Source organism: Ranitomeya variabilis, chromosome 8 (assembly GCF_051348905.1).
Source record: "Ranitomeya variabilis isolate aRanVar5 chromosome 8, aRanVar5.hap1, whole genome shotgun sequence".
In the NCBI taxonomy this organism is placed as follows: Eukaryota; Metazoa; Chordata; class Amphibia; order Anura; family Dendrobatidae; genus Ranitomeya; species Ranitomeya variabilis.
The window spans coordinates 140,672,912-140,696,716 of NC_135239.1; the positions used below are offsets into that span (position 1 = coordinate 140,672,912).

Sequence of the window (23,805 nt, forward strand, 5' to 3'; positions counted from 1 at the left end):
CTGTCAATATAACCTATTGGTACTCATAATATGATTGCAATTATATTTCTGTATGTGATATAAACATCAGACAAACACTAATAAAAACCAGAGGGCAGCAGATCATGTGAAAAAAATAATTTTGGTGTAATTCTCAAAACTTTTTGCCATGACTGTATATACAACGTGGGCTGTGTTATATACTACGTGGGCTGTGTTATACACTGCGTGGGCTGTGCTACATACTACGTGGGCTGTTTTATATACTGCATGGCCTGTGTTATATACCACGTCTCTGTGCTATATACTACGTGGGCTGTGCAATATACTACGTGGGCTGTGTTATATACTACGTGGGCTGTTGTTGTGAATTCCGTTCTTGGGCTCCCTCCGGTGGTTGTAAATGGCACTTTTGTGAATTCTGCCCTTGGGCTCCCTCCAGTGGTTTTAAGTGGAACTGCTGCTCCTTGGATTTAGCTTAGCAGCTGCTTCCACTGATCGTCTCTCCTGCTCTGCTATTTAGCCTGGCTCTGATCTTCAGCCAGTGCCAGCTGTCAATGTTTCTTGGTTGGATTCAGATCTCTCCTTGGATTTTCTTGATAGTTGGTCCAGTTCAGCAAAGATAAGTCCTTGCATGTTCATTTTTTGTCCACTTGCTGTGGACTTAATCGTTCAGCTAATTTTATGTTTGCTCTAGTCCAGCTTGTCAGTATTCTATATTCAGTTAAGCTGGAAGCTCTGGGGAAGCAGATTTGCCCTCCACACCGTTAGTCAGGTGTGGAGATTTTTTCTAAACTCTGTGATGGATTTTTTTAGCTTTTAATACTGACCGCACAGTATCCTTTCCTATTCTGTCTATCTAGTTAGAAGTGGCCTCCTTTGCTAAATCCTGGTTTCATTCTGTGTATGTCATTTCCCTCTCCACTCACAGTCCATATTTGTGGGGGGCTGTCTGTCCTTTGGGAATTTTCTCTGAGGCAAGATAGCTTTCCTGTTTCCATCTTTAGGGGTAGTTAGTTCTCCGGCTGTGACGAGATGTCTAGGGAGTGACAGGAACATTCCACGGCTACTTCTAGTGTTGTGTCAGGTTCAGGAACTGCGGTCAGTAAAGATACCATCTCCTCAGAGCTCGTCCCATGTTGCTCCTTAACCACCAGGTCATAACAGGCTGTGTTATATACTATGTGGGCTGTGTTATATACTATGTGGGCTGTGCTATATACTACGTGACTGCTATATACTACGTGGCTGTATTATATACTACTGCTGTTATATACTACGTGGCGGTGCAATATACTACGTGGGCTGTGTTATATACTACGTGGGCTGTGTTATATACTACGTGGGCTGTGTTATATACTGCGTGGGCTGTGCTATATACTACTATACATATTCTAGAATACCCGATGCGCTAGAATCGGGCCACCATCTAGTTGATTATATAATCAAATATTTTTCATACAAAATTAAACCTATATCTTTATTAGTTTTCTATGTATTAATTTTTACTTGAACCACTGAGGGCTGCCATTTTCATTTTGGGGTGTGTAACGGTCTGAGCTGGACAGTTACACATCTCACTTACAGCAGCCCCTGGACACAAGAATCTGAGGTCGGACGCATCTCTTTTATTGAGGCCGCTCCTCCTGCCTTTTAGCTGTCACCTGGGCTGTCGAGGCCACAGGTGTGGGAGGAGATTTTATCCATCTTTGTGGAGTGCCGTGACAGAAGCTGCCGGGGAAGAAGGTCCGAGGAGAGATAAAGTATCTACGGCTGTGGGGAGCAACAATCACAGCCTGTTCAGAGAACACAGAAGACACAGTGCTGCGCAGAAGCGAATGGAAGGTAAGTATAAGCGTTTTTTTTTCCTTGCATTGAATATGTGGGGGCCACATACCAGGATGGGTGGCCATTATACTGTGGGGCACTATATGGGGCCATTATACAATGGGGCACTACTGTGGAGCACAATTTGACGCCATTATACTGTGTTTCCTGTGAAGCAATAGTTGATGCCATAATACTGTGGTGCACTATACGGGGCCATTATACTGTGGTGCACTAAACTGGGCCATTATACTGTGGTGCACTATATGGGGCCATTATACTGTGGGCTAGTATAATAATAAATGATAATTTTATTTCTATAACGCCAACATATTCGGCAGCACTTTACATTTTAGAGGGGACTTGTACAGACAATAAAAGACATTACAGCATAACAATAATCACATAAATTAACAGATCCCAAGAGGAATTAGGGCCCTGCTCACAAGCTTACAATCTATGAGGAAATAGGGGATACACGAAAGGTGGATGGTAGCTGCTTTCTATGTGGGGCCATTAAACTGCGGGGCACTATGTGAGGCCATTATACTGTGGGGCACCATGTGAGGTCATTATACTATGGGGCACCATGTGAGGTTATTATACTGTGGGGCACTATGTGAGGCCATTATACTGCGGGGCACTATGTGAAGCCATTATACTGCGGGGCACTACGTGAGGCCATTATACTGCGGGGCACTATGTGAGGCCATAATACTGAGGGGCACTATGTGAGGCCATTATACTGAGGGGCACTATGTGAAGTGTCGGGAAGTCTTTAATAAAATAAAATGTATTTTTCTTTTTTCATTAGTGGGTGAGTAATGGGGGTGTCTACTACACCCCTCTCCATTCCTTACCACAGAGCTTGATGTCAGATGTATTTTTGGACAATTCACAGCTGACAAACACCAAATACATTTACCTTGATTGCCACTGCCTCAGGGCAATCAAGAAGAGGCGAGCAAAGTGCCAGAATTGGTGCAGCTAATGTGATGCACCAATTCTGGGGTGGCTGCAGGCTGGTATTTGGTTACGGGGCCCTTTCCGGTCTGATAATACAAAACACACAGCCGTCTGCTTTATCTGGCCTGGTTCCCAAAAATTGAGGGGGAGACCCCACGTCGTTTTTTTCATTTATTTGAGTACACACCCTTTAGTGCCACATGAAAGGCACTAAAAGATGCAAGTTTATTATATGTAAGGAGCTTGTGAAATGTTATATCTACAGAGCGTTTATTCTATTTATCTATACTATTACACCCTTGCTCCCATAGCAGTGGACAGACCAAGGTCACACAGAGAACTGTGGTGTAAATGTGTGACACCGCTCCATCCATTTTTATGGGAGAAGTGGTGTAATGCGTGATCCCACTCCGTCCACTTCTATGGGACCAATGGTGTAATGTGTGACTCCGCACAGTCTACTACTTCTATGGAAGTAGTAATATAATGGACAATGCGGGGTCACACATTACATTACTGCTCCCATCGAAGTGGACAGAGCAGGGTCACATTTTTAATGGAGCAGTGATGTAATGTGTGACACCACCCCGTCCACTTCTATGGGAACAGTGGTGTAATATGTGACCTCACTCCATCCACTATATTACTACTCCCATAGGAGTGGTGTCACACATTACATTATAGTAGTAACATAGTGGACAGAGTGAGGTTACACATTACACCACTGCTCCCATAGAAGTGGACGGAGTGGTGTCGCACATTACATCACAGTAGTAAAGTAGTGGAAGAAGTGAGGTCATACATTACACCACTGCTCTCATAGAAGTGGACGGAGTGGTGTCACCAGAAGCACAGCTAGGGTTTTGGTTCAGAGTGGGGACAAAACTTCTGATTGGGTCCTTAACAAGGTAACCCGGATTACAGCTATGATTGCGCATCCTAATAGTGGATGTAGGAGAACCTCAGTAGATGACCGTGCCGTTACTAAAAATTAAAAAAAAATACTCCATCCCGTATGATACACTCCCCATTGGCCTCCATATAGTATAGTATACTACCCATAGACCTCCATACAGTATAATGCACTCCCCATAGGCCTCCATACAGTATAATGCACTCCACATAGGCTTCCATACAGTATAATGCACTCCCCATAGGCCTTCATACAGTATAATGCACTCCCCATAGGCCTCTATACAGTATAATGCACTCCCCATAGGCCTCCATATAGTATAATGCACTCCCCATTAGCCTCCATATAGTATAATGTGTATGTGATACACTCCATGTATCTAACCCCAACTTATGAGAAAGTAAGCAGCACTAACAGAATCGGTGCTGCCATCCGTCCTCGGTGACACTGGATTTGTCAGTATCACTGGCAGTCACCAACAAAATGGCTCCTCATTGTGATCCTAAACTTCATTCTCTGTTGTTATCTTTTTACAAACTCCCAGAAGGGAAGGAGAGGAGACGTCACACACGTGAGCAGATCCCGCCCACATTCACTGCAGTCGTAATGTGAGCTAGTTGTACACTAGGTTTTCATGGCAAAATTTCAGCAGCTGCTCCCTCTAGTGTTTAAAAGTGGAAATACCAAATTATTTTTCAGATTTTACTTACTGTAATTATGCAAATTGTCTCTTCAGAGAGGAAGAGGACTAGAACTCTAGTGCCACCTATTGGAAGTACCAATCCTCACAGTCAATGTCGACCCTTTAACGAGCCTTGTCACATGACTTAGGATAAGAGCCAAACCAGATCTCAATTTGCAGACACTGTGTTTCGGGTACTGCCCCTCATCAGTGCAAAGTGGAGATCTGGTTTGGTTGATTGAGAGGCGTCTGACCGGGATCCAAGAAGTATTGTTTCTCCTTGCGGAGCGTGACATGTTAAGCATGTCGAGGTGAGGAGACCTAAAGCAGCAATGCGGCTCTGGAAAATATGCAAATTGTCTCTTCAGAGAGGAAGAGGAAGAAGACTTTCGTAATTAAAAACAATTAAAAAAAATAAAAACATTAATACTCTACAGTTTTTCAATTGATGAACATTTTTTTATGGCACCTTCCTTTAACAATGTTAACTCTAAAGTGAAAAAGAACCAGAAATAAATCGGTCAATAGACAGTACACGAAATTCAAAGATTGACTGAATGCTCTTAATTATTACCTCTGTGAGTCTGGGAAAGTTCAAAAAATGCTCTTAAGAGACGTTTGGTGTGCTCCATCATACCTTGGGAATATAACAGGAACTCTTGTTAGTAACTTTTGAAATAGAAATACATTGTATAGGGTCAATAAAAGAGTATTTTGCCTTTGGAGATTACCATGTGTATTCTGTAACAACACTGAATAACTGAAGATTTAAAGAGAATCCATCACCAGGTTTTTGCTATGAGAGCAGAATGATGTAAGGGTAGACACTCAGATTCCAGCGATGTTATTGGGCTGCTTGCTGCCGTTTTCAAAAAACACTGTTTTTATCTGCAAGAACTGCAGGGTTTCTGAATGCTGAGCTCTTTAAACTCATCCACATCATTGATTGGAAGCTTTCTATGTACACTGTGCATAGGCATAAAGTTGGAAATCAGTGATGTACAGAACTCATGAATATGTTGGACTACATGCCAGCAGGTTTACTAGTCCTCTAGTGAACAATCACTTTTATCAACAAGAGGTTATCAAAACTACACAAGCAGTCCAATAAGTGACACATTGCTGGAATCAGGGTCATTGCCTCTACATCATGCTGGTGAAAAATTTGCATTAGTTTGGCTTTTCTTCTGATGAGCCTACACAGTTAAGGTTAGGCTCAGTCTTGACACGATCGGATAGTTATTAATCAGTTGTTGTATAGCAGAATTTTAAAAAACAACATTTCTTTCAGCATTTACTGTTATTGCTAACGTATAACTAGACAATTAACACGAGTATGTCCTATACAAAAAGAAAAACCTATATCCCATTAAGTATACACCCATTACAAAAATTGGACCTAAAACTTCACATTTATACATATGAATACAAAACAATATCAAATACATAAAGTAACAAGACTGCACCCTCAATTATTAAAGGGTATCACGTCACCAATCGCATTTGTATTGAGGGCTTTCTTCTCTAAACTGTCCATCTCAAATTAAGCTTACACTGGTCTGTATGGCAAGCCATTAGTGGAAAAACAAAATCTATGCAACCTTTTACTCTACCAGCATCAGTAATCTTTGCATGGGGTTAAAATAAAATTTGGGAGAATTGAGAGATGTTCTGTGGTCTCAAAATTTATAATAGGGATGGCAAAAAAACTGTCACCACCCTCTACTATGAAGTGTCACCCAGACAATACCTTTAGGGTTGGGTGAGACTGGACCTACATGTATTTTAATTGTATGCAGGATTAGTGATTTTCAAACGTTCTGCTAAGGGATGCAAGAAACACATATATACACAATCCCAATTACAAAAATATTGTGCCGCCGTGTAAAATGTTGAGAAAACAAGAATATTATGATTTGGAAATTTCTTTTAGCCATATTCAACTCACAGAAGAGCTTAAAACACTGATCAGAAGGTGATCAATACACATTAGAAACTGATGACAGCAACACATCTCAAAAAATGTATCAAAAGGCTGGAAAAGTGAGTGGTACTAAATAAAATCTGTATCCAAGTCAAATGACTGTATGAAACGCGTGTTAGGCTGGTTTCACACTTGCGTTTTGATCTGCAGCGTTTTAGCGCTAAAAAACGCATGCGTTTTTTTCCTATACTTAACATTAAAAAAACGCATGTGTTTTTTAGCGTGCGTTTTGACGCGTTTTCGTCAACGCATGCGTTTTTTGACGCGTGCGTTCATTTGCAGAAATGCAACATGTAGTAATTTCTAGCGGCGTTTTTTTGCCCCCCAAAAAACGCATGCGTTTATTCGCGGAAAAAAAATGCATTGCTGTCTATGTAAACGCATGCGTTTCTAAGCACATGCGTTTGTTTGCGTTAAAAACGCATGCGTTTTTATAGAAAAACACAAGAAAACACAAGAAAAAACAAGAAAACCCTAACCCTAACCACAAGAAAAAACAAGAAAACCCTAACCATTAACCCTAAACACAAAAAAAAACAAGAAAACCCTAACCCTAACCCTAAACACAAGAAAAAACAAGAAAACCCTAACCCTAACCACAAGAAAAAAGAAGAAAACCCTAACCCTAACCACAAGAAAAAACAAGAAAACCCTAACCCTATGGTTACTAGGGATCCTAACCCTAAACCTAACCCTAAGGTTAGGATCCCTAGTAACCCTAGGGATCCTAACCCTAACCCTAGGGATCCTAACCCTAACCCTAGGGATCCTAACCCTTAGGGTTAGGATCCTAACCCTTAGGGTTAGGATCCCTAGGGTTAGGGTTAGAGTTAGGGTTAGGATCCCTAGGGTTAGGGTTAGAGTTAGGGTTAGAGTTAGGATCCCTAGGGTTACTAGGGATCCTAACCTTAGGGTTAGGATTAGGATCCCTAGGGTTACTAGGGATCCTAACCATAACCCTAACCCTAGGGATCCTAACCCTAACCCTTAGGGGTAGGATCCTAACCCTTAGGGTTAGGATCCCTAGGGTTAGGATCCCTAGGGTTACTAGGGATCCTAACCATAACCCTAGCTATTTCGGTTTATAGTGGGTTTTCTAGTTGATTTTGATGATTGGCAGCTGTCACACACTTCTCAGCATGCGTTTAAAAAACGCAAACGCAGGAAAAAACGCGTGTAAACGCGGTAAAACGCCGTGTTTTCTTTTCTGCATGCAAAAACGCATGCGTCTAAAAAACGCGGCGTTTTGCCGCCTTTACATGCGTTTTTTCACCACCTGCGTTTTTTTAAAAAACGCTGCAGATCAAAACGCAAGTGTGAAACCAGCCTTAGTGAGGCAGAGTCTCTCAAAAGCAAAGAGTCAGAGGTTCACCAATCTGAACTTAGTAAAAATTGTGGAACAATGTCAGAAAACCATCGCACCCAATAGCACCACAAATACTGGCTGGTGACTACCTCGTGCAGCCTTTATCTATTCCCCACTCCCTCAAGATGGTTGGACCTCATTGCAAATAAGCCCCTGTACTGTCTCACCCACCTCATTGCAGATTTTAAGCTCAGGGTCCTCTTATTTTGCTTTAAATATTGTATTATTATTATGGTGCTTGAACCTCCTAGGTTCAAGCAACATATTGTAATCCGATTTCTTATATTTTATTATTCTTCTTCTTCTCCGCGTTTTCTGCAATTAATGCGGCCCGAACCGCTCGGCGCAGAGACCCCGTTCAGGCGGCGTTTCGAAGGCCTCGGTGGGGACAGGTGTGCTATGACTTTTATAGTCGATCCGATATGTAGATTTTATTTAAATCGCATTTAAAAAAAAAAATTTCCCATAGGAAATAATGGCGAACTTTCCATTACCCCGAACTTGACCTTCCAAAGATGGCAGCTATGCAAATGTACGGTGTCCATTTTAGGACATGATCATTTATCAAAGTCAAACATCAGAATAAAGTGACTATGACACCCTCCCGTCCCGTGTGTGAAAAGTAAGTGCCCCCCGGCCCCGTGTGTGAAAAGTAAGTGCCCCCCGGCCCCGTGTGTGAAAAGTAAGTGCCCCCCCGGCCCCGTGTGTGAAAAGTAAGTGCCCCCCTGGCCCCGTGTGTGAAAAGTAAGTGCCCCCCCGGCCCCGTGTGTGAAAAGTAAGTGCCCCCCGGCCCCGTGTGTGAAAAGTAAGTGCCCCCCGGCCCCGTGTGTGAAAAGTAAGTGCCCCCCGGCCCCGTGTGTCAAAAGTAAGTGCCCCCCCCGGCCCCGTGTGTGAAAAGTAAGTGCCCACCCGGCCCCGTGTGTGAAAAGTAAGTGCCCCCCCGGCCCCGTGTGTGAAAAGTAAGTGCCCTCCCGGCCCCGTGTGCAAAAGTAAGTGCGCCCCCGGCCCCGTGTGCAAAAGTAAGTGCGCCCCCGGCCCCGTGTGCAAAAGTAAGTGTGCCCCCGGCCCCGTGTGCAAAAGTAAGTGCGCCCCCGGCCCCGTGTGCAAAAGTAAGTGCGCCCCCGGCCCCGTGTGCAAAAGTAAGTGCGCCCCCGGCCCCGTGTGCAAAAGTAAGTGCGCCCCCGGCCCCGTGTGCAAAAGTAAGTGCGCCCCCGGCCCCGTGTGTGAAAAGTAAGTGCGCCCCCGGCCCCGTGTGTGAAAAGTAAGTGCCCCCCCGGCCCCGTGTGTGAAAAGTAAGTGCCCCCCCGGCCCCGTGTGTGAAAAGTAAATGCCCCCGGCCCTGTGTGTGAAAAGTAAGTGCCCCCCGGCCCCGTGTGTGAAAAGTAAGTGCCCCCCGGCCCCGTGTGTGAAAAGTAAGTGCCCCCCGGCCCCGTGTGTGAAAAGTAAGTGCCCCCCGGCCCCGTGTGTGAAAAGTAAGTGCCCCCCGGCCCCGTGTGTGAAAAGTAAGTGCCCCCCGGCCCCGTGTGTGAAAAGTAAGCGACCCACAACTCTGACCTGTATATAGGAGTCTGTATATAGGGGAATGTCTGTATATAAGAGTGGTGTCTGTATTTAGAGGGATGTCTGTATATAGGAGTGGTGTCTGTATATAGGGGGATGTCTGTATATAGGAGTGGTGTCTGTATATAGGGGATCGTCTGTATATAGGAGTGGTGTCTGTATAAAGAGGGATGTCTGTATATAGGAGTGGTGTCTGTATATAGAGGGATGTCTGTATATAGGAGTGATGTCTGTATATAGGGGGATGAATGTATATAGGAGTGGTGTCTGTATATAGAGGGATGTCTGTATATAAGAGTGGTGTCTATATATAGAGGGATGTCTGTATATAGGAGTGGTGTCTGTATATAGAGGGATGTCTGTATATAGGAGTGGTGTCTGTATATAGAGGGATGTCTGTATATAAGAGTGGTGTCTGTATATAGGGGGATGTCTGTATATAGGAGTGGTGTCTGTACATAGAGGGATATCTGTATAAAGGAGAGATGTCTGTATATAGAGGGATGTCTGTATATAGGAGTGGTGTCTGTATATAGAGGGATGTCTGTATATAGGAGAGATGTCTGTATATAGAGGGATGTCTGTATATAGGAGTGGTGTCTGTACATAGAGGGATGTCTGTATATAGGAGTGGTGTCTGTATATAGAGGGATGTCTGCATATAGTAGTGGTGTCTGTATACAGAGGGATGTCTGTATATAGTAGTGGTGTCTGTATATAGAGGGATGTCTGTATATAAGAGTGGTATCTGTATATAGGGGGATGTCTGTATATAGGAGTGGTGTCTGTATATAGAGGGATGTCTGTATATAGGAGTGGTGTCTGTATATAGAGGGATGTCTGTATATAGGAGTAGTGTCTGTATACAGAGGGATGTCTGTATATAGTAATGGTGTCTGTATATAGGCAGATGTCTGTATATAGGAGTGGTGTCTGTATATAGAGGGATGTCTGTATATAGGATTGGTGTCTGTATATAGAGGGATGTCTGTATATAGGAGTGGTGTCTGTATATAGGGGGATGTCTGTATATAGGGGGATGTCTGTATATAGGAGTGGTGTCTGTATATAGAGGGATGTCTGTATATAGGAGTGGTGTCTGTATACAGAGGGATGTCTGTATATAGGAGTGGTGTCTGTATACAGAGGGATGTCTGTATATAGGAGTGGTGTCTGTATATAGAGGGATGTCTGTATATAGGAGTGGTGTCTGTATACAGAGGGATGTCTGTATATAGGAGTGGTGTCTGTATACAGAGGGATGTCTGTATATAGGAGTGGTGTCTGTATATAGGGGGATGTCTGTATATAGGAGTTTTGTCTGTATATAGGGGGATGTCTGTATATAGGATTGGTGTCTGTATATAGAGGGATGTCTGTATATAGGAGAGATTTCTGTATATACAGGGATGTCTGTATATAGGAGTGGTGTCTGTATATAGAGGGATGTCTGTATATAGGAGTGGTGTCTGTATATAGAGAGATGTCTGTATATAGGAGTGGTGTCTGTATATAGGGGGATGTCTGTATATAGGGGGATGTCTGTATATAGGAGTGGTGTCTGTATACAGAGGGATGTCTGTATATAGGAGTGGTGTCTGTATACAGAGGGATGTCTGTATATAGGAGTGGTGTCTGTATATAGAGGGATGTCTGTATATAGGAGTGGTGTCTGTATACAGAGGGATGTCTGTATATAGGAGTGGTGTCTGTATACAGAGGGATGTCTGTATATAGGAGTGGTGTCTGTATATAGGGGGATGTCTGTATATAGGAGTTTTGTCTGTATATAGGGGGATGTCTGTATATAGGATTGGTGTCTGTATATAGAGGGATGTCTGTATATAGGAGAGATTTCTGTATATACAGGGATGTCTGTATATAGGAGTGGTGTCTGTATATAGAGGGATGTCTGTATATAGGAGTGGTGTCTGTATATAGAGAGATGTCTGTATATAGGAGTGGTGTCTGTATATATAGAGATGTCTGTATATAGCAGTGGTGTCTGTATACAGAGGGATGTCTGTATAGAGGAGTGGTGTCTGTATACAGAGGGATGTCTGTATATAGGAGTGGTGTCTGTATATAGGGGGATGTCTGTATATAGGAGTGGTGTCTGTATATAGGGGGATGTCTGTATATAGGAGTGGTGTCTGTATATAGGGGGATGTCTGTATATAGGAGTGTTGTCTGTATATAGAGGGATGTCTGTATATAGGAGAGGTGTCTGTATATAGAGGGATGTCTGTATATAGGAGTGGTGTCTGTATATAGGGGGATGTCTGTATATAGGAGTGGTGTCTGTATATAGAGGGATGTCTGTATATAGGAGTGGTGTCTGTATATAGAGGGATGTCTGTATATAGAAGTGGTGTCTGTATACAGAGGGATGTCTGTATATAGGAGTGGTGTCTGTATATAGAGGGATGTCTGTATATAGGAGTGGTGTCTGTATATAGAGGGATGTCTGTATATAGGAGTGGTGTCTGTATAAAGAGGGATGTCTGTATATAGGAGTGGTGTCTGTACATAGAGGGATGTCTGTGTATAGGATTGGTGTCTGTATACAGAGGGATGTCTGTATATAGGAGTGGTGTCTGTACATAGAGGGATGTCTGTGTATAGGAGTGGTGTCTGTATATAGGGGGATGTCTGTATATAGGAGTGGTGTCTGTATACAGAGGGATGTCTGTATATAGGAGTGGTGTCTGTACATAGAGGGATGTCTGTGTATAGGATTGGTGTCTGTATACAGAGGGATGTCTGTATATAGGAGTGGTGTCTGTACATAGAGGGATGTCTGTGTATAGGAGTGGTGTCTGTATATAGGAGTGGTGTCTGTATACAGAGGGATGTCTGTATATAGGAGTGGTGTCTGTACATAGGGGGATGTCTGTATATAGGGGGATGTCTGTATATAAGAGTGGTGTCTGTATATAGTGGGATGTCTGTATATAGCAGTGGTGTCTGTATACAGAGGGATGTCTGTATATAGGAGTGGTGTCTGTATATAGAGGGATGTCTGTATATAGGAGAGATGTCTGTATATAGAGGGATGTCTGTATATAGGAGTGGTGTCTGTATATAGAGGGATGTCTGTATATAGTAGTGGTGTCTGTATACAGAGGGATGTCTGTATATAGAGGGATGTCTGTATATAAGAGTGGTGTCTGTATATAGGGGGATGTCTGTATATAGGAGTGGTGTCTGTATATAGAGGGATGTCTGTATATAGGAGTGGTGTCTGTATATAGAGGGATGTCTGTATATAGGAGTGGTGTCTGTATACAGAGGGATGTCTGTATATAGGAGAGGTGTCTGTATATAGGGGGATGTCTGTATATAGGAGTGTTGTCTGTATATAGGGGGATGTCTGTATATAGGAGTGGTGTCTGTATATAGAGGGATGTCTGTATATAGGAGAGATGTCTGTATATACAGGGATGTCTGTATATAGGAGTGGTGTCTGTATATAGAGGGATGTCTGTATATAGGAGTGTTGTCTGTATATAGAGGGATGTCTGTATATAGGAGTGGTGTCTGTATACAGAGGGATGTCTGTATATAGGAGTGGTGTCTGTATATAGAGGGATGTCTGTATATAGGAGTGGTGTCTGTATATAGAGGGATGTCTGTATATAGGAGTGGTGTCTGTATACAGAGGGATGTCTGTATATAGGAGTGGTGTCTGTATATAGAGGGATGTCTGTATATAGGAGTGGTGTCTGTATATAGGGGGATGTCTGTATATAGGAGTGGTGTCTGTATATAGAGAAATGTCTGTATATAGGAGTGGTGTCTGTATATAGAGGGATGTCTGTATATAGGAGTGGTGTCTGTATACAGAGGGATGTCTGTATATAGGAGTGGTGTCTGTATATAGGGGATGTCTGTATATAGGAGTGGTGTCTGTATATAGGGGGATGTCTGTATATAGGAGTGGTGTCTGTATATAGAGGGATGTCTCTATATAGGAGAGATGTCTGTATATACAGGGATGTCTGTATATAGGAGTGGTGTCTGTATATAGAGGGATGTCTGTATATAGGAGTGGTGTCTGTATATAGAGGATGTCTGTATATAGGAGTGGTGTCTGTATATAGAGGGATGTCTGTATATAGGAGTGGTGTCTGTATACAGAGGGATGTCTGTATATAGGAGTGGTGTCTGTATACAGAGGGATGTCTGTATATAGGAGTGGTGTCTGTATATAGAGGAATGTCCGTATATAGGAGAGATGTCTGTATATAGGGGGATGTCTGTATATAGGAGTGGTGTCTGTATATAGGAGAGGTGCCTGCATATACGAGTGGTGTCTGTATATAGGAGTGGTGTCTGTATATAGAGGGATGTCTGTATACAGAAGTGGTGTCTGTATATAGGGGGATGTCTGTATATAGGAGGGGTGTCTGTATATAGGGGGATGTCTGTATATAGGAGAGATGTCTGTATAAGGGAGAGATGTCTGTATATAGAGGGATGTCTGTATATAGGAGAGATGTCTGTATATAGGAGTGGTGTCTGTATATAGGGGATGTCTGTATATAGTGGGATGTCTGTATATAGGAGTGGTGTCTGTATATAGAAGGATGTCTGTATATTGTAGTGGTGTCTGTATATAGGGGTATGTCTGTATATAGGAGTGGTGTCTGTATATAGAGGGATGTCTGTATATAGGAGTGGTGTCTGTATATAGAGGGATGTCTGTATATGGTAGTGGTGTCTGTATATAGAGGGATGTCAGTATGTAGGAGTTGTGTCTGTATATAGGCGTGTTGTCTGTATATAGGAGTGATGTCTGTATATAAGAGGATGTGGCCAAAGTGGCTACCGAGAGGCTGTGTGCTCCAAAGTGGCTACCTAGGATTCCTGCATGCCAAAATGGCTACCAAGGGGCCAAAGCTGCTAACAAGGGGCCCCGCACATCAAAGTGGCTACCAAGGGGCCAAAGTGGATACCCAGGGGCAGAGCCCTTCATGCCAGAATGCTCCTGAGGTTCATTGGCAGCTGGCAGCGCTTTTCAAGCACCATGTATTTCCTTCAGGAAATGCCCATCTAGTTAACATTGTTATTTATGACTTGCATGTTAACTGTTAAACTGTAAAGCGCTGCGGAATATGTTGGCGCTATATAAAGATAATAATAATAATAATAATAATTATTATTATTATTATTATTATTAAAACTGTCCATCAACATAAAATTGCAAAGACTTTGAATCTTTTTCATGATATTATGGTGAATTTCAGAGATTCTGGAAATATCCATGTGCACAAGGGACAAAGCCAACATTCAATATTGGACATTTGTGGCATACGAGAGGCACAGCATTAACCCCTTAACCTCCGGAGCTTTTTTTGGTTTTGCGTTTTCGTTTTTCACTCCCCTCCTTCCCAGAGCCATAACTTTTTTATTTTTCTGTCAATATGGCCATGTGATGACTTATTTTTTGGGGGACAAGTTGTACTTTTGAACGACACCATTGATTTTACCATGTCGTGTACTAGAAAACAGGAAAAAAAATTCCAAGTGCGGTGAAATTGCAAACAAAGTGCAATCCCACACTTGTTTTTTGTTTGGCTTTTTTGCTAGGTTCACTAAATGCTAAAACTGACCTCACATTATGATTCTCCATGTCATTACGAGTTCATATACACCAAACATGTCTAGGTTGTTTTTTTATCTACATGGTGAAAAAAAATTCCAAACTATGCTTAAAAAAAAAAAAAAATTTAACGAAATTCCGTTACCCGTAGTGTCTTCATTTTTCGTGATCTGGGGTTGGGTGGGGGCTTATTTTTTGCAAGCTGGCTAACGTTTTTAATAATATCATTTTTGGTGAGATATGCTCTTTTGATCGCCCGTTATTGCATTTTAATGCAATGTCGTGGCGACCAAAAGAAGGTAATCCTTTTTTTTATTGATAGATCGGGCGATTCTGAAAGCGGCGATACCAAATATGTGTAGGTTTGATTTTTTTTATTGTTTTATTTTGAAAAGGGCAAAGGGGGGGGTGATTTAAACTTTTATATTTTAAATTTTTTTTTCATATTTTTAAAAACTTTTTTTATTTTGAAGCATGCCAATAGTCTCCATGGGAGGCTAGAAGCTGCCATAGCTCGATTGGCTCTACTACATAGAGGCGATGCTCAGAACACCTGTATGTAGTAGAATTACAGCATTGCTATGAGCGCCGACCACAGGCGGCAAGGAGACCTCTGGTTGTTATGCAGACGCACTGATGACCCCCGATCATGTGACGGGGGGTCACCGATGCGCGCATTTCCGGCCGGATGCGCTTGTTAAATGCCGCTATCAGAGTTTGACAGCGGCATTTAACTAGTTAATAGGTGCAGGCGGATCGCGATTCCACCCATGCTTATTGCGGGCACATGGTAAAGTAAATTTTTGGCACTCAACTCGTGAAAAAGATGAATTTTATTAGCAGTCACTGGTAGTAAATGTTTCTGTCAAACAGCTGACCTTCTTCAGTACACTGCAGAGATTTAGATAACATATAATTGTACATTCAATAATTATGAAAGTAACGACTATAACAACAAGAAGATAATAACAATAACTGTGCAAGGATGGTAAGGGATGGGAAGAGGAAAATTTGAGGAGGGTAACGGGGAACGGAAAAGGGAAAAAGAGGAATATGAAAAAAATGAAAAAGGTGAAAAAAAGGAAATATTAAAAAACATACCCAACTGTTCCTAAGTAGTGTTGAGCATTCCGATACCGCAAGTATCGGGTATCGGCCAATATTTGCGGTATCAGAATTCCGATACCAAGATCCGATACTTTTGTGATATCGGGAATCGGTATCGGGATCGATATTAATGTGTAAAATAAAGAATAAAAATAAAAAATATTGATATACTCACCTCTCCGACGCAGCCTGGACCTTACCGATGTAACCGGCAGCTTCCGTTCCTAAGAATGAGCGCTTGAAAGACCTTAGATGACGTCGCGGCTTGTGATTGGTCGCATGGCGGTCACGTGACCGCTCACGCGACCAATCACAAGCCGCGACGTCAATATGATGATGATAATCAATACTAAACACAATGAATATAGTAAAAAAAAAATTTTTTTTCTACATAGTCTCCTAACAAGTCTATACAGTTAGTCCATCTCTTTTCTAACCTTAGAATTCTCTTGGAAAATTCTTGATCTTGACCCTCAAAAAAATCCCCAACAGCGGTTATCACGTCGCTATTGTCGTCAAATTTCTTGCCCCGGAGGTGTTTCTTGAGCCGAGGAAAGAGAAAGAAGTCACTGGGGGCTAGATCTGGCGAATAGGGGGGTGTTCCACCAGTTCAAAGCCCGCTTCTTGAATGGTAGCCATGGCAACTGCAGCTTTGTGAGCCGGCGCGTTGTCTTGGTGAAACAGCACTCCAGCCCGCAGTTTTCTACTTGCTAGCCTCCCGCAATCTTCTTATTTGTTCTGCGTAGTAGGAGCCCGTAATAGTGGCTCCCTTCTCCAAATAGTCCACCATAATAATACCTTCAGCGTCCCAAAAAACGGACGCCATAACCTTCCCTGCTGAGCTTGACACTTTGAATTTCTTCGGCGTCGGTTCGTTTCCATGTCATCAATTGTTGTTTAGTTTCGGGATCAAAGTGGTGGATCCAGGTCTCGTCCATGGTCAAAAAAACGTGACAAAAAATTTTCCTTGTCTGCTTGGAACTTTTCGAGATTTGCTATTGAAATGTCAACTCGTTTCTTCTTTTGCTCGACGGTTAACATTTTTGGCACCCAATGCGCGGAGACCTTTCTCATATGCAATTCTTTTGCAAGGATTCTTTGAATACTGCCATATGAGATCCCTGTGACCTCAGCTACATGCCTGATAGTCACTCTTCGATCTGCCAATACAACTTCAACGTTTTTCATGTTTTCTTCATTGAGGGACGTGGATGGGCGTCCTTCACGATGTTCATCTTCCGTCGATGTTCTTCCCAGCTTAAATTCCTTGGCCCAGCGTGCAACTGTGGAATATGGAGGACAAGAGTCCCCCAATGTTTCCACCAAGTCGCTGTGTATGTCTTTGGTAGTCATTTTTTTCAAGCAGAGGTATTTGATGACAGCTCTGAGCTCGTTTTTTTCCATTTTGATGTTCACTCCTCGGCAGTTCATATTCAAATGAATGTAGCTCCCGGGAATCGTGGTCTATTTAAGTGATTTTTTTTTCCTGGACTAGTAGGTACCTAAGAGAGAAGAAAACATTTTATTTTAATTTCTGTGTGCAATAGAAATAACCGATTACCATTACTTTTGGATCGCCCCTCGTATGTATCATGTATGCGATTGGAAGAGTGGGGGTCTGTAGTGATAGAATTTAAAGATAACTTACGCTGGAAATATTCAAAAGGTTTGTGATTCACACCATGAATAATAAGTGGTCCTAAATATGTCCCAAAAAAACAGGATTCTAGAATCATAAAGTAAGATAACTAAAAAGTGATGTAAGGGTAAGGAGACCAACCTATAATAAATGTAGACTAAGGATGGCTCATCATGTGAGCCCAATCGTATTCTTACATGGGGTGCAGGTATCTTTTCATAAAGAAGAATCTGTGAGGGGATCCAAAGTTGAAGATAGACCTCAGATAATGAGTAATGTTGCCCCAACTATTGTTGTAACCTTCCCTTTCTATATAATATGTACCTGGATCTGCTTGTTAAGGTAGGTGGGTCTGTGTGTCAGGATGATAATGAGACCATATACCTATTATGTGTGCAGCACGGACCTGAACGTGGGACCAAAGGGACGTTACCACTATCTGTATGAGAGACAAATAAATTGTGTTATCCACTGTAATGAGTGACTCACTAGGGGATAGAGAGTATAACTTACCGGTGGTGGATAGTGGTGTCTCCTGCCGTTAGAGAACGCGGTGTCCACCGCTTGTTCCGGGTAGTGAAACGGTGTGCAAAGCGCCCTATTTGAGGATTGGGGCGGGATCAGTGTCCTAGCTGTGACCAGGAAGTGCATCACCGGAAGTGACGTTATACCTTATTGTGCCGCGGTATGCGTTCCACATAAGTCAGGAAGTGGTATGGTGGTGCGTTCCACCGTTATCTGCTCAATGTATAGTGATGAGAAAATGATAAAGTGGGTAGATTTGAGAAAGAACTAGAGTTTGTGTATATGGAATAAAGAAATACTGTACCGTGGTTTATATATGGGGCATATGGTTATAAAGGTAGTTTTCAGGCAACAATAAATTAAGTACCGGGCAGTGGGTGAAAACCAAAATTAGAAAGATAGATATAAAGGTAAAACAGGGAGGGAATGGGAATCCAGGAGGAAGGTGGATCAGAAGGTGAACAATTGCGTGACGTCATATTCAATATAGGTGACTCTATAAAAACAAAATAGCGTGTCAATGCGTGTATATAATTATATCAACATATTACTAAATAGTGTAACATGGACAAAGAGAAATCCCTTCACAATTTGCTAATTACTTCTTATTTGAAGACACCTTTTACTTACAGGCACAAGGGGCCGCAATGGGGTCTAATGTAGCTCCCCCGTACGCTAATACATACATGGCCATTTTTGAGGAGGAAATAGTGTATCCCAGGCCCCTCTTCAGAACCCATTGCATTAAATGAAAAAGATTTATTGATGACATCTTTTGCATATGGACAGGTCTGCCAAACACCCTTGATGATTTCTTCAACACACTGTTGTGAATTCTGCTCTTGGGCTCCCTCCGGTGGTTATAAGTGGTAGCGCTGCTGTCTTTGGATCGCTGCATTCATCAGGTGTGTCCACTTATTGCAATTTTGACTGGGCTATTTAGTCTTGCTTGACCCTTTAGTCAGTGCCAGTTGTCCATTGTTCCTTGGAGGATTCACATCCCTGCCTGGTCTCTCCTGCTTTACTGTTCATTTCAACAAAGATAAGTTCTGGCTTTGTTTTTTGCAGTCCACATGCTGTGGGCCTTATTGTTCAGTTCTTTTCTATGTTTTTGTCTTGTCCAGCTTGGTCTGTATAAGGATTTGTTCAGCCAAGCTGGTATCTCTGGAGATGCAGATATACCCTCCATATCTTTAGTTAGATGTGGAGATTTTGTATTTTCTGTGGTGGATATTTTATAGTGTTTTAATACTGACCGCATAGTACTCTGTCCTATCCTTTCTATTCAGCTAGAGCGGCCTCCTTTGCTAAATCCTGATTTCAGTCTGCGTATGTTATTTTCCTCTCCTCTCACAGTCAATATTTGTGGGGGGCTGTCTATCCTTTGGGGATTTTCTCTGAGGCAACATAGTTTTCCCTTTTCTATCTCTAGGGGTATTTAGTCCTCCGGCTGTGTCGAGATGTCTAGGGAGTGTTAGGTACATTCCACGGCTACTTCTAGTTGCGGTGTTAAGTTCAGGGTCTGCGGTCAGTACAGGTACCACCTTCTCCAGAGTACGTCTCATGCTGCTCCTAGGCCACCAGATCACAACAGTACAACTGGCCAACAATGAGTTAATCGCATCTCAGAAGAAGGGAAGGAAAGTGCTGAGCCATTTTTTTTTCTGTAGTCTGTTGTGTCTTTTCTTCCCTCTTTACCTCTGGGTGGCTTAGGAGTTTGGCGCTGGCATGGATGTTCAGGGATTGGCTGCTCGTGTGGATCAACTTGCTGCTTGAGTACAGGGTATTTCCGATTATATCGTTCAGACTCCGGTTTTGGAGCCTAAAATTCCTACTCCTGATTTGTTTTTTGGAGACAGGTCCACATTTTTGAGCTTTAAAAATAACTGTAAACTGTTTTTTGCTCTTAAACCCCGTTCCTCTGGTGATCCCATACAGCAGGTTAAAATTGTCATCTCTCTGCTGCGTGGTGATCCTCAGGATTGGGCATTTTCCCTGGAATCCGGCCTTGCTTATTGTAGACACCTTTTTTCAAGCGCTAGGGTTATTGTATGATGAACCTAATTCAGTGGATCATGCTGAGAAGACCTTGTTGGCCCTGTGTCAGGGTCAAGAAGAGGCAGAATCGTATTGCCAGAAATTTAGAAAATGGTCTGTACTGACTAAATGGAATGAGGATGCCTTGGCGGCAATTTTCAGAAAGGGTCTTTCTGAATCCGTTAAAGATGTTATGGTGGGGTTCCCCACGCCTGCTGGTCTGAGTGATTCTATGTCTCTGGCCATTCAGATTGATCGGCGCTTGCGCGAGCGCAGAGTTGTGCACACTATGGCGTTGTCTTCCGAGCGGAGTCCTGAGCCTATGCAGTGTGATAGGATTGTGTCTAGAGCTGAACGACAAGGATTCAGACGTCAGAATAGGTTGTGCTTAAATCGTTTTTTATTAAAATACAGTCCTTGATTTCCCGTTTTATCTGGAAGGGGAAAAAACTGAGGGTGAGTTACAAGGTTTTATCTAGGCCACGCGCAGTTTGGTGGGGTGGGTCTACCCAACATCCGAAACTATTGCAGGGCGGCCATATTAGTTCGCCTCTTGGACTGGAAATATAAAATTAAATTTAAAAAATGGGTAGAGTTGGAACAAGAATGGTCCGATTTGCCCCTTCATTATCTTCAGTGGATCCCAAAGCAATATGCTCTTCAACGGGGGAGATTTTCCTTCCTAACCTCAGAGGCTATGAGGGCATGGCACTGCAGTGGTGTGAAGCGGTCCGCTCCTCCTGGGGCCAGCCTTCTTACACCTATTTTTTGCAACCCGGCATTTCCTCCGGGCATTCACAGGAAAGCCTTCATGGGAAGGAAATACGAGGATGACATACGGGTTGGTGATATCTTACAGCGTGGCGAGATTCCCACCCTCTGTTCCCTCCAAGCCCAATCTCCCTCCTCTAAACTTCTTTGGTGGGAGTACTTGCAGGTCCGGTCCTTCCTGGCCTCTTTGAATTTGCCAGGGGGTTCGAACTGTAGACTCTCTTCCTTGGAACTGTTGTTTGCCGGTGGAGACGCTCCGAGCAGGGGAATCTCTTCCCTCTACTCAATTTTTTCAACACCTGACTCTGACGCAAGGCTATATTTCCAGTCTGCTTGGGAGAAGGATTTGGGGCGGACTTTGTCGGATGAGGAATGGAAGCGTTGCTTCCTGATGAACCATAAACTCCCGAGTTCCAGTGAGGCCTCGGAGAAGGGGTATAAACTGCAATATAGGTGGTACCTCACACCTGACAGGTTACACAAATTTTCTCCCTCAATTTCAAACTGCTGCTGGAGGTGTGGAAATGGCATTGGCTCCCTTTTACATATCTGGTGGGGCTGCCCCTTGATTAGAACATTCTGGGACCAAGTGTTCTGAAATTATGGTTTGATCACAGGCAAGCACATCACCGGTACTCCGGAGATGGCAATGCTCTCCATGATTCCCGGTTCGGTGGGATCCCAAAAAAATGACATCCTTAAATTTTGCCTAGCGGCTGCTAGGACGGTGATCCCCTGCCAATGGCGAGACCCGGTTCCCCCCGATGTTGTGGAGTGGTTTTCAGAATTTGAAACCATCTTTAGGATGGAGGAAATTGATGCAGACCTTTCACAGACAAGGGTCTCCTTTTTGGGTATCTGGACTGAATGGATTCTATTTAACCCCTTAGTGACAGAGCCAATTTGGTACTTAATGACCGAGCCAATTTTTACAATTCTGACCAGTGTCACTTTAAGAGGTTATAACTCTGGAACGCTTTATCGGATCCCACTGATTCTGAGATTGTTTTTTCGTGACATATTGTACTTCAAGTTAGTGGTAACATTTCTTCGATATTACTTGCGATTATTTATGAAAAAAATGGAAATATGGCGAAAATGTTTAAAATTTTGCAATTTTCAAACTTTGTATTTTTATGCCCTTAAATCAGAGAGAGATGTCACAAAAAATAGTTCATAAATAACATTTCCCACATGTCTACTTTACATCAGCACAATTTTGGAAACAATTTTTTTTTTTGTTAGGGAGCTATAAGGGTTAAAAGTTGACCAGCAATTTCTCATTTTTACAACACCATGTTTTTTTTAGGGACCACATCACCTTTGAAGTCATTTTGAGGGGTCTATATGATAGAAAATAACCAAGTGTGACACCATTCTAAAAACTGCACCCCTCAAGCTGCTCAAACCCACATTCAAGAAGTTTATTAACCCTTTACGTACTTCACAGGAACTGAAACAATGTGGAAGGAAAAAATGAACATTTAACTTTTTTTTGCAAACATTTTACTTCAGAACCACTTTTTTAAATTTTCACAAGTGTACAAACAGAAATTTAACCACAAATTTTGTTGTGCAATTTTTCCTGAGTACGCCGATACCCCATATGTGGAGGTAAACCACTGCTTGGGCGCACCGCAGAGCTTGGAAGTGAAGGAGCACCGTTTGACTGTTTCAATGCAGAATTGGCTGGAATTGAGATCGGACGCCATGTCGCGTTTGGAGAGCCCCTAATGTGCCTAAACAGTGGAAACCCCCCACAAGTGACACCATTTTGGAAACTAGACCCCTTAAGGAACTTATCTAGATGTGTGGTGAGCACTTTGAACCCCCAAGTGCTTCACAGAAGTTTATAACGTAGAGCCGTGAAAATAAAAAATCGCATTTGTTTTCACAAAAATGATCTTTTTGCCCCCAAATTTTTATTTTCACAAGGGTAACAGGAGAAATTAGACCACAAAAGATGTTGTGCAATTTCTCCTGAGTACGTCGATACCCCATATGTGGGGGTAAACCACTGTTTGGGCGCACCGCAGAGCTTGGAAGAGAAGGAGTGTCGTTTTACTTTTTCAATGTAGAATTGGCTGGAATTGAGATCGGACGCCATGTCACGTTTGGAGAGCCGCTGATGTGCCTAAACAGTGGAGACCCCCCACAAATGACACCATTTTGGAAACTAGACCCCTTAAGGAACTTATCTAGATGTGTGGTGAGCACTTTAAACCCCCAGGTGCTTCACAGAAGTTTATAACGTAGAGCCGTGAAAATAAAAAAAAATCGCATTTTTTCTACAAAAATGATTTTTTTGCCTCCAAATTTTTATTTTACCAAGGGTAACAGGAGAAAATGGACCCCAGAAGTTGTTGTACAATTTGTCTTGAGTACGCCGACACCCCATATGTGGGGGTAAACCACTGTTTGGGCGCATGGCTGAGCTCGGAAGGAAAGGAGCGCCATTTGACTTTTCAATGCAAAATTGACTGGAATTGAGATCGGACCCCATGTCGCGTTTGGAGAGCCCCTGATGTGCCTAAACAGTAGAAACCCCCAAAAAGTGACCCCATTTTGGAAACTAGACCCCCCATGGAATTTATCTAGATGTGTAGTGAGAACTTTGAATGCCCAAGTGCATCACAGAAGTTTATAATGCAGAGTCGTAAAAATAAAAAAAATTTTTTTTTTAACAATAAAGATTTTTTTAGCCCCCAAGTTTTTATTTTCACAAGGGTAACAAGAGAAATTGGACCCCAAAAGTTGTTCTCCAATTTGTCCTGAGTATGCTGGTACCCCATATGTGGGGGTAAACCACTGTTTGGGCGCACAGCAGAGCTCGGAAGGGAAGGA

At 42.7% G+C, this 23,805-nt stretch overlaps 1 protein-coding gene across 5 annotated transcripts in view; it reads right to left on the reverse strand.

The window, feature by feature from the left end:
• PICK1 (protein interacting with PRKCA 1) overlaps positions 1–23,805 on the reverse strand; it is a 205,500-nt gene that overhangs the window by 38,248 nt on the left and 143,447 nt on the right. For all 5 annotated transcript variants that reach the window (XM_077277900.1, XM_077277902.1, XM_077277901.1 and 2 more), the window contains exon 8: positions 4,942–5,004. In XM_077277900.1, the coding sequence (XP_077134015.1) occupies positions 4,942–5,004 (63 nt within the window). The remainder of the gene's footprint in view (positions 1–4,941; positions 5,005–23,805) is intronic.